Source organism: Centroberyx gerrardi, chromosome 8 (assembly GCF_048128805.1).
Source record: "Centroberyx gerrardi isolate f3 chromosome 8, fCenGer3.hap1.cur.20231027, whole genome shotgun sequence".
Classification (NCBI taxonomy): Eukaryota; Metazoa; Chordata; class Actinopteri; order Beryciformes; family Berycidae; genus Centroberyx; species Centroberyx gerrardi.
Genome location: NC_136004.1, coordinates 16,333,907 through 16,348,291, shown reverse-complemented (window position 1 = coordinate 16,348,291; position 14,385 = coordinate 16,333,907). Strand labels below are relative to the sequence as shown.

Here is a 14,385-nt window from a genome sequence, read left to right as displayed (position 1 = left end):
TATCTACCATTATTGGTTTGTAACTAACTGGATCCACACTACTAGTGTTAGCAATTGATTTTTTGTTTGTTTGTGTGTTTTATCAGCGATTTATCAAAGCACTGAGCCGGTCGATTCACACATAAAAGGAAAAAACATGCTGCAGACGCTTTGTAAATACTGCTTGTTTTTCCCCATAAAAGCTCTCAAAAGACTTACTTCTTGAATAAAGTATTGCAGTTTTGAAATACAAAAAACTCTCCTCCAAGGTATTTTGTTACAAACAACATCTTTTCAGTGCTGTCACACACAAATACAAAATAGAAAAGTAATTCAACACATATATCAAACACAAGCAGTGGTAACACTACCTTCCCTTCAGAAGAAAAGAAGAGGAGTGGGAGGAATGTGATTGGAGAATAGAAACAGATGACATCTTTTTTTTCCCTCTCCTCTGTATCTATTTTAAATTGTGGTAACATGATAATATTTTGGTTTTAGATCAGAGTCAGTCAATAAATGCCAGTCAAGGGTTTTGGAAATAGAGAGCGGTGCCAGAGAGGGTCGGGCGGGGGAGAATGTAAGGAGAGGAAGGTGAGAGGGATCAGTGTGATAATCTGCCTGGCCTGTGTTCAAGGAAGCTTCTCAGAACGGGACCACTGATCTAAGATCCCCGATCAGGCCGAATTTCTCCTCAACATTTGAAAAGATAAACCGACCCTAGATAAGCGCTGCCTCTCTCCCACTCTGACACTTTTTGCATAGAGGCACCTGTGTCCTGAAACCGGCTTCGGCCTGTCTCTTTGTTACAGTGAGCTGAATGTGCAGACACAGGAGGGCTGATAAGGCCAACGAAGGTAAAGCATAACATGAGTTTGGCCGGGGGAAGAAGCATCGCTATCAAACGGGCTATTATAGGATTGGGTTTCCACTCACATTACACCAGGCTTTGATACCTGGATTTTATCTTTTATGTTATCGGCTCACATCAGGAATAAAAACACACACACACACACACACACACACACACCTGCAGCCCCCCCTTAGCGCTACCACCCATGTATGAGTCAGGAAGAGGGTGTGTGTGGTCAAAGAGCATGATTGAAAATAGTAGGAGACTGCCTGCGTGTGTGTGTGTGTGTGTGTGTGTGAGAGTGATTCATTGCAACATCTTACCTTTCCTAAGCTCAGCCTCTGTTTGACATGTTTGCAACAATGCACAACTATAAAACACTCAACACTCTTACACTCTTTCAGAGATGTGAGGCCTATATGTGTAAAATGTGTGCATGGACACACACACACATACAGGTGTGTGGACTTATGAGAGCAATTTGTTGAATGACGGCCTGTTTGGACTTGGGGGGGGGGTGGGGGTGGGGGGGGTGTTGGTGTGGAGAGAGGTAGAAGTGGAGAAGGGAGGCAGAGGTGTGGAGGTGAAGACAAGCTGGACGTTTAGAAACAAGCTGTCTTTGTGCCTGAGGCGCAGTGTGTGAACGCGTGTGTAACTAGGCAGAGCGGCTCTGGTGAGTGTGTGTGAGTGTGTGTGTGTGTGTGTGTGTGTGTGTGTGTGTGTGTGGGGGGGGGGGGTCGGGGGGGGGGGGCGATTTGTTTCAGCGTCCTCTGCTCCCAGGTCTCAGCTGTGGTGTAATTGATTAAATGAATTAGTATGAAATATAGAATTAAACTCGATGAATAGGGTCATATGTTATCTAGGTTGTGTGTGTGTGCCTATGCAGGCGGATGTGTGATTAGAATGAAATATGAAATTAGTCATGATGAATAGCACCATATGCACAGATGTAATTGAATTAAACACTCTGCGCTTGGAGTGTTGCATAAATGAAATGTTCGACTAGTATGGCACATCCTGCAGAGGGGTGGCAGGTCGGCAGGTTGGTCAAGGAGGCCGCCTGATTGTCGAAATGCTGCTTGTTTAATTTCCGTCCTGATATTAAGTTCCCAGGACGAATGTATCTGCACCAGCCTGCAGCAAGGAGGAGGACTGGAAACAAACTACACACATACTGTACAAATACATATGTAAGAACTACAATAAAACATCTGAAAAGATGTTGTCACCCAAGGACACACACACACACACACACAGACTTCCTCATTGGTGAGATCAGAGGCTACTGGCACAAACAGGAAGCTAATATAATCTAATATCACAGCCTGTTTGAGTAGCACACATCATCTCCTCTGGCCACACTTACTCTCAAATGCTCATGAGCTTTATGGCATGTGTGTGTCTGTGTGTTTGTGTGTGTGTGTGTGTGTGTGTGTGTGGGGGGGGGTTGTTTATTTTACTGACAGAATCAGTAGGGAACGAGTGCTTATGACTAAACTTATGGCTGGGATTGAAATGAGTGTACATAGTTGAGTCATGTTAGAGTTAAACCAGCTATGACACACAGCACATAAAATATCAGCCACAGAGACGCTCTGTTTGCTGCATAGCAGTCAAGCTTATAGACACACTTACTCTCTTTCTCACACACACACACACACACACACACACACACACACACACACACACGCATGTGCACACAAACAAGTTAAGTCAGGGTTGCATAGTCTGGCAGAATGCAATATAGGCAGGGAGGGGATTACAGCCACACACAAGCACATGTGCAAATAGCCCTGCACACACGTACACACCTTCAACATACTTACTTTCCTGAAAGAATACACAGTGACAATTAAAGAGCAAACACAGTGTACAATATGCACAAATAATAAAGGGTCTAAATGCCATGGTACTTGGTTTGAAACTTGTGCATCTAGATAACCTTTATTTGGAAAAGGGAGCTCAGATAAGGTTCTTTGCAATAAAAACATCCAAATGTTATTGGTTATTTATTCTGTCTGAGAGCCTGACACTAACGGATCATTAGAAAGATTTGTAGCACAATACACTGAAAAGAAATCCACCCTTAGATACTCTTACACTGTTATATCATCAGTCTGTGAATGTTCAATGTATTCCAGTGTTGTGTACTGCTGTATTTTGCTTTTTTGCTGTACCCACTTCTCCTCAACCTGCCTCGTCTACTTCTACTTCAGTAAGTGATTTCCTGTTTCCCAGAATGCCTTTCGACAACCCTCACAGAACAGGTGTGAACTTGTTGCATTCAGCTGTGGGTTATATATGTATGTAAAGAGAGAGCAATAGCGATAGCGTAGTAAGAGAAGAGTTTTTCCAACTGAGAAAAAATGAGAGTCGCGCCCCTTACTCAAAATGCAACCTGTCTTGTGGCTGCATTGCATTCTAGTCTATTGAGGCTTCTGTCGGTGGAGAAATTGGTCTCTCTGTCTCTTGTATGATGATTGTTGAATGTTGTTGCAAAATGGTGAGTCTAGAAAGAAGCCCTTACTCCTTCATTCTGAGGGACTGACACCAAAACCTGACGTTTACTATTGATGTTTTAGATAGCTGAATTTTTTTTCCCGCTATAAAACTCCATTGTAGCTGCTCTGGAAATATCTCAGTGTGTCATTGCATTGTCTGCGTTTGGCCAATTATCCATAGGAATAAGAAAAATACACCACCAAACAACAGCATGGACCCAGGAATGCAAGGTACATCAGGTACATCACCAATAGTGTTTTTGGGTGGATTTTTCCTTTAACCTGTAATGTCACTACAACACTGCTGCTCAAATCATAAACATGTTCCATGTCCAATGCTCTGCACCTCAGTATATGTTAAATTATGACTTCAACTTATTGCACTCCATGTTGTTTTGCATAATGTATTCAATGTTCAGTGTCTGTACTCACTGTTTGATGGCATTTACATTGCCTGCTCGTATTGCACCTTTGGCAGTTTTGCACTGTAATGTGTTGACTGTTCAGATTTACACACATTAGTATGCACAGTTTGGTATTTGCCCATTGTTATGGGTCCATTTCTGTCTCTCAGATATTCCATTCAATCCACCAGCCTGTACTGAAAGCACAAGTCATGTGACAATAAAGATTCTGTTCTGTTCTAGTTTATTTGTGCTCAAACGATTGGAGCAGAGATTAAACACTTTCAGAGATCCATCAGGAAAGGTTGGTGCAAAACTGTCTCTATTACAACGGAATTATTTGGAATAAAATTAAAAGTGTGATGTTTAATTCATGGAGGCTTTCATCAGGAAACATACAACAAGAAATCAAACATGGAATTAGCCACTTGATACTGGATACCCACCCCTATCTTGGCTCCAAACACATAAAAAAAGTACTCCTACAAAACATCATGTGTGGCTCATTTGGTAAATGCATCAAAGACATTATAAAAAGGCTCTATAGATTCAAATCTAGAGCCTAAGCAAAGAAAAAACAAGGAATCATGCTGCATCAAAAGTTACGAGGGAAAACCTCTGCAATCTAAAGTGTTTTCCAGTGAACATAAACTCACTCTTTAGATTATGTTAGATGGTTTTTCATTTATATTTTCTTGTGCATAAAGAGTTCAAGGTAGAAATTTGTATGCAAGACCTCTGAAAAAAGGCTCTACATCAAAAAATGTTCACTTTATACTTAATAGAGTTCTCCTACATCTTTATGGGAAGTGCACTTTTATATTTACAGTGTATTGCACTTTTTCTTTACAGTGTATTACCCAGGATGAAGATAGGAAATGTCAGGGTATCATACAGTCAAACATCTCCATAAACACTGGGGTATCTTTGGACATTTAGTATTGATCTGCTCTGGACATAAAATTGACTGACGTGATATTGTTGATATTGTGTCTATGAGGATACAGATGTTCTTTCTTTGAGAATTTATAACTAGTTTAATACATCCATGATTTATAACTGTTATAAAATGAATGATGACTCTTGTTTGCCTCTAGTGGTTTGATGTTGAAATCTCTCTCTCTCTCTCTCTCTCTCTCTCTCTCTCTCTCTCTCTCTCTCTCTCTCTCTCTAGAAATCCGTGACAAACGAACTTATTGGAAACAGAGCCATGAACTGATCTATGTTTTGCAGCCTTAATTATCTATTTTGGTATTTATCTGGGAATGGGTATGATTATAGTAATGATTATTAGACCTTGTAAAACTCATTTTACTTATTGACTATACGGTTCTCTAAGCAGCACATCATTTAACCTCGCTTCATGTGCAGCGAAATGTGTGTTTGATTTATTTTCTTGTTCAGGTGGAAATGATGACAACCCGCAATTACCGCAATTAGTCTGTCACTAATGAAAATGCTAATCCTTTAATGAGTTTTAGGACGCTATACAAAAGTAACAGCAAAAGTATAAATAGAATAGAAATATTATCCTGTTCATAGGAATATTATAGGGATACCATAGGAGAGTAAAAAAAACTCCACAAATATAGGAATATTGCAGTGATTTTTCATTAGAGGCTCTGATTTGCCTCCTATGACCAGCTTTCACTTTTGCCTTGGCAATGCTATAGCAATAACCCATTATTATCTTCAGTATACACAGTGATCTAATGACATTTTACCAAGTTTTTACAAGTTTTATCTCGGGCCTCTCCATTATTAAGCAGACTCTCTCTCTCTCTCTCTCTTTCTCTCTCTCTCTCCCTTTCAGTGTGAGTCCTGGTAGGCGGGTTTTCCGCCAGCAGGGTTTGGTTGATTCTCTATTGATTTGTTGGAGGGGCAGAGGAGGAGGAGGAGGAGAGAGTGAAGGGGGAGGAGTGGAGGAGAAACCCAGGCCCGGAGAGAGAGAGAGAGGGAGAGAGAGAGAGAGAGAGAGCGAGAGAGAGATGTGAGTGTGCGTGTTTGGGACGAGAGGGGAGAGCAGAGATTGATCATAACCGAGCCAAAAGTCCGACCATTGAGAGAACACAGCCATAACACACGGGGTGTGGATTTGAATAGAGGAAAAGTGAACGTGTCGTCGGAATTGACTTCTTCTGGTTACTTTGTTTTCCTGCTCTCTTTCCCTTTCCCCCCTCCGCCCTGCATTCCGCGGAGCAGCTGCGTTTTAATGCCCCTGCGCACCCGAGGAGGAGAGGAAGGAGAGAAGAGTGAGGAAGAAGAGGCAGAAGCAGAAGAAGAAGAAGAAGAAGAAGAAGAAGCAGAAGAAGAAGCAGAAGAAGAAGAAGAAGTGAACAGGCCTGGACACCACCCCTCCTCGCCCTCTGGAGGTCTGTCCACTCTCCCCTCCTGGCCCTGCATGGACGGGGATGGGGAGAGCCGGATGCTGTTGCCGCGGGGCTGAGCGCCTCGCCTCCCCGTCTCTGGTGCGCCGTTTCCGGCCACTGCTGCTGCTGATCCTCGCTCTCTGCTGCGGTGCCCACATAGGTAACTAACTCTACTTCTCGGTTGCAACTATTACATGCATCTCGGTCCTAATCGCAACTCATTCGGGATGTTACGCACTTTCTCATCCCATTGTGGTACTAGTAGCACGGCACTGCACAGCAACTACATCCAGAGTAACAACATTTCTCGTGACTCATTTGGCTGTGATGAGAGTGTTTATTAGTAATGAAGTATTTCACTGCTTAGTGCTAAGCAGTGTCTGGCCGACCCCAGTGCTGGGCCCGGCGCTGCCTGACAATGGCTCTCTCTCCAGCGGCAGTGCAGCAGTCTGAGCACGGATCGAGTTTCTCCTCCTCTCTCCTGGGCCGTCATTCTCCTGTCTGCCCCTTAATGGCTCATGGAGGAGGGGAAGAGAAGCGTGACTACCTCTCCTCCTCATGTCCATTTATTACAGATTTCAGCTTTATTCGGTGCAATATGCGCGTCAGATTGGGCACTGTGGTGGAAAAACAGAATCTATCTGCCTGTCTCAGCATATAGGCTATCTATTTATAAAAAGTTATTATCAGGGATGTAGTGTAGAATAAACCCACCTAAACTCTATGGAATAGAGTGGCTTTGTGCACTTTTTCTATGGAATAGAGTTTACCCACCTTTTTGGGCTGAAATAAATCTGTATGATGTAAATTCATAGGATAATAAATTGAAACTGATGTAAGTTATAGGCTCTTTTAAGGAAAATGAATATTTTTTTGCTTTTCTGAAAATTTAGTTGAATATTGTTTATATTAGTGGTTGTTTGCCTCATGATGAGCTGCGCAAAGTAAAAACACACAGCAAAACAAAGAGTAGAGCAAAAGTAAAGTCCACCTTCTGAAAACTGCTCCCAAGGTGTATAGGTTTATTAACACCAAAACATGTGTGATGTTTCGATCTCACTGCTCTTCATCAGACAGTGTAGGGACTGTAATTTTCTTCAATGACCAAACAGAGGTCATGGTTTACCCACCTTTTTATTTACAGCATCACCGGTTAGCATCAAATTAATTTGGCTCAGCGTTGGTAAAGACTCAGATGCATTTTTCATCTGGTGGGAACAGCAGGATGCTGCTGCCTGCCTTTCTCTCCAAGTCCCCTTGCCAGACCCCAGCTCCTTTGGCCGTGTCAGTGTGTGTGTGTGTGTGTGTGTGTGCAGGGGGTTGGTTGTGTTGTGGCTGCTGTCTGTTGAGCAGTCACACCTCCAGTAATTAGTTTAACACGGCCCAGGCAGCGGGACAAAACCGCCTCGGCGTGCAGCCTGCTGGGGAATGGAGAGACCCACTTCACATTAAAGACCCTCTTGGCACCTTCTGTTACACATGTATCACCTGGAAAGAATGCATATTATCTAGCCTGTTTAGCTGTACAGATTGTTTTATTTGTGTTATAACTAGTGAATTGCAGTGCATATTGCAGTATTGCAGTGTCACTGCTGTTTCTGATCGGTCCTCAACTCCATGTGTCTGAGTTGACGAGAAGACAGGAATGGCTGGACCCTGAATCCCTGTCTGAGTCGTTGACTATTGTTCACAGTCCTGAGTGTCTAGTCGAGAGAGAGAGAGAAAGAGAGAGAGAGAGAGCGAGAGAGAAAGAGAGAGAGAGAGAGAGAGAGAGAGAGAGAAAGAGCATAGTGAGCTCCTGTGAAGCTTTGTATCTCTGTGCTTGGAGGGCTGTTTGTGTGATTTGAGCTTGGTGTGTGAGAGAGTGCACAACAAGGTGATCAATAAGCACTTCAGAAGCCATTCCCCCGGTTGAGAGATGATCCCAGTAGATCCTTTTCTGATCTCCCCAGATCACAGGAGTTGCAGGCTGGATAGGGAGACAAAGAACCGTGAGCCGGGCTAAACCAAGCCTGAGAGAATCAGCTTGTGGATCTTTGACCTCTGTCTGATCGCAGAGAAGAAGCCTCAGGAGCGCCATGCGGGGAGCAGAGGCAGAGAGACGAGCGGGGGGCGAGGGGGATTGGCCTGGGAGTTGGTTGGGGCTGGGAATCAGGCGAAGAACAGAGACCGCAAGAGGGCTAGTGGTTGGAGCTGAAGGCTGAACACAGAGCGCTGCTGATGGAGGGCAATGAAACTAGCTGGGGAAAAAAACAGATGCGGATTGGGAGCAAAGAGGGGTAGGGATGAGACTATACAGGCAAGGGGGGAGTTTAGGTTTAAAGATGCAGTGAAAAAAGAGAGGTTAATATTGTGGTAGGCAATGGAAGGACTGCGATGGGCTTTGCTGAAGGTTTTATTGAGTCTATATTGCATATTTACCCCAGGGAATGAAGCAAACCGAGCTCTGGATGTGTTGAACGGCCCTCATGCATTAGTTGTTCCCATGAGGAGTTAATTCTCCTCTTTATTCTCTTCTTAAGAATATTTTCATGGCAGTTCAGTATCCGACATCTCATCTCTCTTTACCACAAATTGCTTATTTATATGCATAGATTGAATTTTCTTTTGAAACTATGACCATGCATACTTAGGACTGGTGCTTAAGAAGACAGCTTTGCAAAGGAGCAGATTATGGAAAGCTTTGAAGAATAAGAAAATGGTATTTTAATAATCATTTGATATGTTATCGATCGTCCTGGGGGAAATCCTCTTTTCGCTTGTCGCCCTCCAGAGGGAGGTCAGAGGTCAGGGTCGGTTACAGAGCAGCTGCTAGGAATTCAGTGTCTTGCTCGAGGACACTTCAGCAGGGCGGTTGCTTGCCAACACAGCGGTTTGAACCCGGGCCTTCCAGTCGAGGGGCGGACTCCCTGCTTGCCACGCCACCCTGCCGGGAAATGTCGGTGAATGAGGGCTTTTGTGTCGTTGCGGAGAACTACTCATGATTCTGATCCTCTCTCAAAGAGAATAAACCCACCCTGATTAGATTGGGAGTGGTATTTAGGTGCTGTGGGGAGATAGGAGGTAAAGAGGGAGGCTGTTGGTTCACCAGTCGAAGAGACAATGTGTCCTCAGTACTCCGACTGTCTGTACAGTAAGCAGCAGACTTTCACCAGGGCTGCGTTTGTGTGAGAGCTGGCATGGGAGGCAGACTGTGTGTGTGTGTGTGTGTGTGTGTGTGTGTGTGTGTCTGAGGGTTTGTGTCAGTATTTAACAGGCAGGAGAGAGATTCTAAAGCAGAGTGTGAGTGGGGGTCCGTACCCCGCACCCTGCTTTCTAAACTCAGATCACTACTGCCCCCAGTTGGTAGGACTTGATTCCTTCACGTCAGAAACCCACTAAATATTCAATGTACAAAGAAGAGCTAGACTGTATGCCTGCGTATGTGTGCGTGTTGGTGTGTATATGTGTTGGTGTGTCTGTGTGTGTGTGTGTGTGTGTGTGTTAGGTTGTGGGTGTGAAGTGGCGGTGTGTGACATTAAGTGAATCTGTTGATGTTAGTAAAAACTGTGTGTACTCTCTGGTTTGCTTGGCCATTAGGAAATCCTGCCACCATCGGAAGATCTCTGGCTGTGTGTGTTTAACGGAAGCACAACCAGCATTCTTTCTAAGATAGCTATTTGTGTGCGTGTGTGTGTGTGCGTGTGTGTGTGTGTGTGTGTGTGTGTGTGTGTGTGTGCAGCTGCCCATACACTGCAGAGCCTCTCTCTGGTCTAATCTAATAGGAGCACACTGTGACTGATGCATTAGGTCTGGCCTCTAATCTCTCTCTCTCTCTCTCTCTCTCTCTCTCTCTCTCTCTCTCTCTCTCCCCCTCTGATGATCTATGATTTAAAAGGCTGGTTCAGTCCTTGTTACTTTCAGAATCAATGTATCAATAGATAAAACATCGCAGATAATCCTGGTCTGAGGCTTTCTTAGCTTCCATGGCTTGTACGGAGATGGAGAATAATCAAAGGAGAGTCTGATTAATGCATTTTCTTACTGCATTTGTAAACAAACAAGTAAAAAGACAAAACAAAATACATCTTGCCTGAAATCATATGTAATTAAGTTGCTTTTACATACGTCTTTGACTAAGGATTATGTTTATTGTGTAGGTCCCTTTGTCTCCCATACCTTCTGTGTATGGGACTATGTTGTCTGTGAAAACCTGTGCAAAACAATGGAGCATTTTATTGATTGCAGTGTACAACTTTTTCTTAACTCCCCAGCAGCATTATCTCAGTCTTCTTGGGAAAATATTCTTTATCTTCGTCTCTCTGGCTGCTCTTTGTCCCGGTTTATTACACTGACAGAGCGGCACTGCTGATTGATCAACACTTCCAAACAGCGGCATGTTCTCTTCCACTTTTATTAGGTCTGATTGTAACCAGCCAGTAGTATTGTGTGTTTAAGATCAAAGCCTTCTTCACCCACGAGCCTTAGTCATCTTCTGTGTGTGGGTGGACGGGCGCAAATGTGCTTATCTATATACTGTATGTGTGTGTGTGTGTGAGAGAGAGAGAGAGAAAGAGAGAGGGAGAGGGAGAGAGAGAGATATGCGTATGAACTGTCCAAGTCAACATAGATCCAGCTCTCACTGTTGTACATACCTAAATTATCAAAATTGTGTGTTTCCTTCAGGCTGGTTTCAGCTGGCCACCCAATAGTGTTCTACTATTCAGGTGTTACTTTAATAAAATTACCTTACTGACTGTATTTCTGACTCTGACTCTCTATGTGTGTGTTCTCCAGGCCAGTGCCAGGTGGCCACCCCTCAGTGTCGTATCCAGAAGTGCACCACAGACTTCGTCTCCCTGACCTCCCACCTGACGCCGGCCGTGGATGGCTTCGACACAGAGTTTTGCAAGGCTTTACGGGCGTACTCAGCCTGCACCCAGAGGACGGCCAAGTCCTGCCGGGGGAACCTGGTCTTCCACTCGGCCGTCCTGGGCATCTCCGACCTCATGAGTCAGAGGAACTGTTCCAGAGACGGGCCCACGTCCTCCACGCACCCCGAGGTCCAACACGAGCCCTGCAACTACCACAGTCGCACCCAGCACGCCCACACACACACCCACTCACACACACACTCCCATGTGCACACACACACACAATCCCACAGCCACACGCGGCCTGGCTACCTGTTCTGCGGGCTGTTCGGGGACCCCCACCTGAGGACATTTAAGGACAGCTTCCAGACCTGTAAGGTGGAGGGGGCGTGGCCTCTCATCGACAACGACTACTTGTCGGTCCAGGTCACTAATGTTCCCGTGGTAACCGGCTCCAGCGCCACGGCAACCAATAAGGTGAGGAGAGAACTGCTAAAAAGGGAGAGAGGGATTGACTGTTGGTGGGGGATGGGGGGTCTAATTTTCTGTCTTTAAGGCTGTGAGGCTTTCTTAAGTGAGAGCAGCTGGTGTAATCTAGTTAATTTGTGTGTGTGTGTGTGTGTTTGAGAGAGACACATTTTCTATAATGACCTCTAAGTTGCTTTTCTGTGCCTCAAGAGTAAGAAATCTTATCAATGTGAGGCTGGAAAACACCCTTGCACCCACTCCCTTGTCTCTCTCTCTCTCTCTGTCTCTCTCTCTCTGTCTCTCTCTCTCTCTCTCTCTCTCTCTCTCTCTCTCTCTCTCTCTCTCTGTCTCTCTCTCTCAGACTCACAGGTGTGAGGCAAACAGCCTGGTCTTGTGACTGTCTCTTGTGACTGAGGCAGTGTTGGAAACCTAACTTGGTTAATGGCTGCATATAGCCTGACCTCTAATAACATGGAATGAGATGTGTGAAAGGACCCACTGTTTACATGTGTGTGTGTGTGTGTGTTTGCGTGTGTGGGTTTGCATGTGTGTGTGTGTGCGGCTCATAAGTGGCACCCCTTGCACCTAACAGTAACCATCTTAAAGCACTATATGTGTTAAAGGTCCTTATCCCTGTACTGAGAGAAAGACATACACACACACACACATACACACACACACACACACACACACACACACACACACACACACACATCACCAAGTGGATGATGTGCCACACAAGGTGATCTTTGTGGTGTTAAAGAAGCTATGTTGATGTTTCCCCCCAATGATCTGCCCTCTCCAGCTTGGTTGATAGCTTTAATTATTAACACACACTTACACATGCACACACGCACACTCATACACACACACACACACACACACTCATACACACGCACATTAAGCAAATAGTTTGATTGCTGCACTGTGGAACTGAAGGTCTGACCTTGTGTCAGAGGTGGGGCAGGATATTAGTCATGATTATTAGGGACACACACAGACACAGACACACAGACACACACACACACACACAAACACACACACACACACATTAACAGCCCTCCAGGCTTAATGGCCTGCCAGGCCTCATTCCTCATGGCTGTCATGTGAACAAAGCAGCCATTCACCGGAACTATGATGCTAGTGCTAACCGTAATGCTCACACCACACCCTTCATCCACTGCTCCATTCACCACTGGAGTGTTTCTGTGTGTGTGTGTGTGTGTGTCAGCATGTTTGCATAGCTGTGTCAAATTACGACTTGTTAAAAAGTCATTTGGTCATTTCTCAAATGTAGTTCGACGAGAGTCAATAACCTGTGTAATGGGTGACTGTTACTGTTTGTGCTGGTGAGTATGTTTGTCCGTGTGGGTGTGAGAGAAAGATAGCTTTTAGCTCATTTCCTCAGTGAAACTTATCTGTTTATTCCATATCTAATGTATTCATTTTGCAACAGGGAACTGCATTTGAATTCTTGCTTTTTGAACTAGTCATTCAAGATTTGATGAATTCACTTTAAATTTAAAATGTGACTGCAACTCTTCCTATGTTCCCTCTCCATAGATCACCATTATCTTCAAGCCCTATGAGGGGTGCACAGACCAGAGGGTGTACCAGGCCGTCACAGACGACCTCCCTGCTGCCTTTGTTGACGGCACAGTGAGCAGCGGAGACCCCAGCCACGCTTCCGCCGGAGTTGATGGCGGCACCGGGAAGGTCCGGGCGCTGTGGATCTCTGAGCGCAGCCCGGGGCGCCACGTGGAGCTGCACGCCGGCTACATCGGTGTCACGGTGATCGTCCGGCAGCTGGGCCGCTACCTGACCCTGGCGGTGCGGATCCCGGAGGAGATGGCCCAGGCCTACGACGCCACCCAGGACCTGCAGCTCTGTCTGAACGGCTGCCCCAGCGGAGAACGCATCGACCGGGGGGGCCACTTGCCCCTGCCCCTGTCCCCTCCCGCACTGGGCCTGCAGCTGCAGCAGCCGCGTCGGCCCGGCCAGTTCTCGCAGGCGCAAGCGTCCCCCTACAGCGCCCCCCAGGGGTTCGGGGTGGAGGGGGCGCGGGACCGCTGCCGGGAACAGCTGGAGGTGCAGGACATTTACTTCCACTCCTGTGTGTTTGATCTCCTAACCACCGGGGACGCTAACTTCACGGCGGCGGCGTACAGCGCCCAGAAGGACATGGAGAGTCTCCACCCGCACCGGGACAGATGGAGGATCTACCCCCGTGGCTCCGCCACCGCCTCGCACCCCGACTCCCGGCCTGTCAAACGCCTCGCTCTGCTCCTGCTATGTGCACTCAGCTCGGCGCTGATATAGAGCGTGTACATTGATGTGTGCTTGTGTGAGTGTTGTGTTTGCCTGCGTGTGTTGACATGCGTGTGGGAATATGTGTGTGTGTGTGTGTGTGTGTGTGCACTCCAAAGAGAGTTTTGTGAGGGTTTTGCTGAGCACTGATACAGACTCCCCTTCTCAGCATCTTCTGGACGTTATCTTCCTCTCTCATGCGTAGAGGAAGCAGCAGGCTGGGCAGTGACTGGGCGCTGGAAGGTTTTCTGTTGCCACCAACAGACTGGAGAGACTGCAGGAGATACTAGCAACACTACTGGTGTCTCACTGCAAGGGCCAACGTGGCAGAATCAACGCTGTGTGGAATAACACAGGAGACGTGATGACGACTTAAACAGTCCTTCATCATCTTGGGATAAGACACCATTGACAATGACACAAACATTCCTATGTGGGTGAATGAGTGTGTATCACACGACATGAATATACACTCCAGATTGTAAATAGTGTGTTTTGTCCTCAGTGCACGGTGTAATGGCGTAGGGTTTGATTCTTTTTGTGCCGTTTGATGTGATCCTTTTTTATACCTCAGACAGAGGATGTTTGTTTTAACAGAAGCACTTTATTTTGATTTTTTTTATTTTTACAAATCCACATCAGTGTTTCTTC

At 45.7% G+C, this 14,385-nt stretch overlaps 1 protein-coding gene across 2 annotated transcripts; it reads left to right on the top strand.

Annotated features, from left to right (window-relative positions):
- The first annotated feature begins 5,753 nt into the window (after window positions 1-5,753).
- Window positions 5,754-13,760, top strand: rgmb (repulsive guidance molecule BMP co-receptor b). 2 transcript variants are annotated; one of them, XM_078285212.1, is made up of 5 exons: window positions 6,149-6,205; window positions 7,913-7,938; window positions 9,432-9,451; window positions 10,883-11,436; window positions 12,991-13,760. In XM_078285212.1, exons 1-5 carry the CDS (start codon window positions 6,149-6,151, stop codon window positions 13,744-13,746), a joined length of 1,413 nt encoding a protein of 470 aa, XP_078141338.1. In that variant the 3' UTR covers window positions 13,747-13,760. The 2 variants fall into 2 exon arrangements, with proteins under 2 accessions (XP_071755872.2, XP_078141338.1); XM_071899771.2 differs by lacking the exons at window positions 7,913-7,938; window positions 9,432-9,451 and having other exon boundaries at window positions 5,754-6,266.
- The last annotated feature ends 625 nt before the right edge of the window (window positions 13,761-14,385 follow it).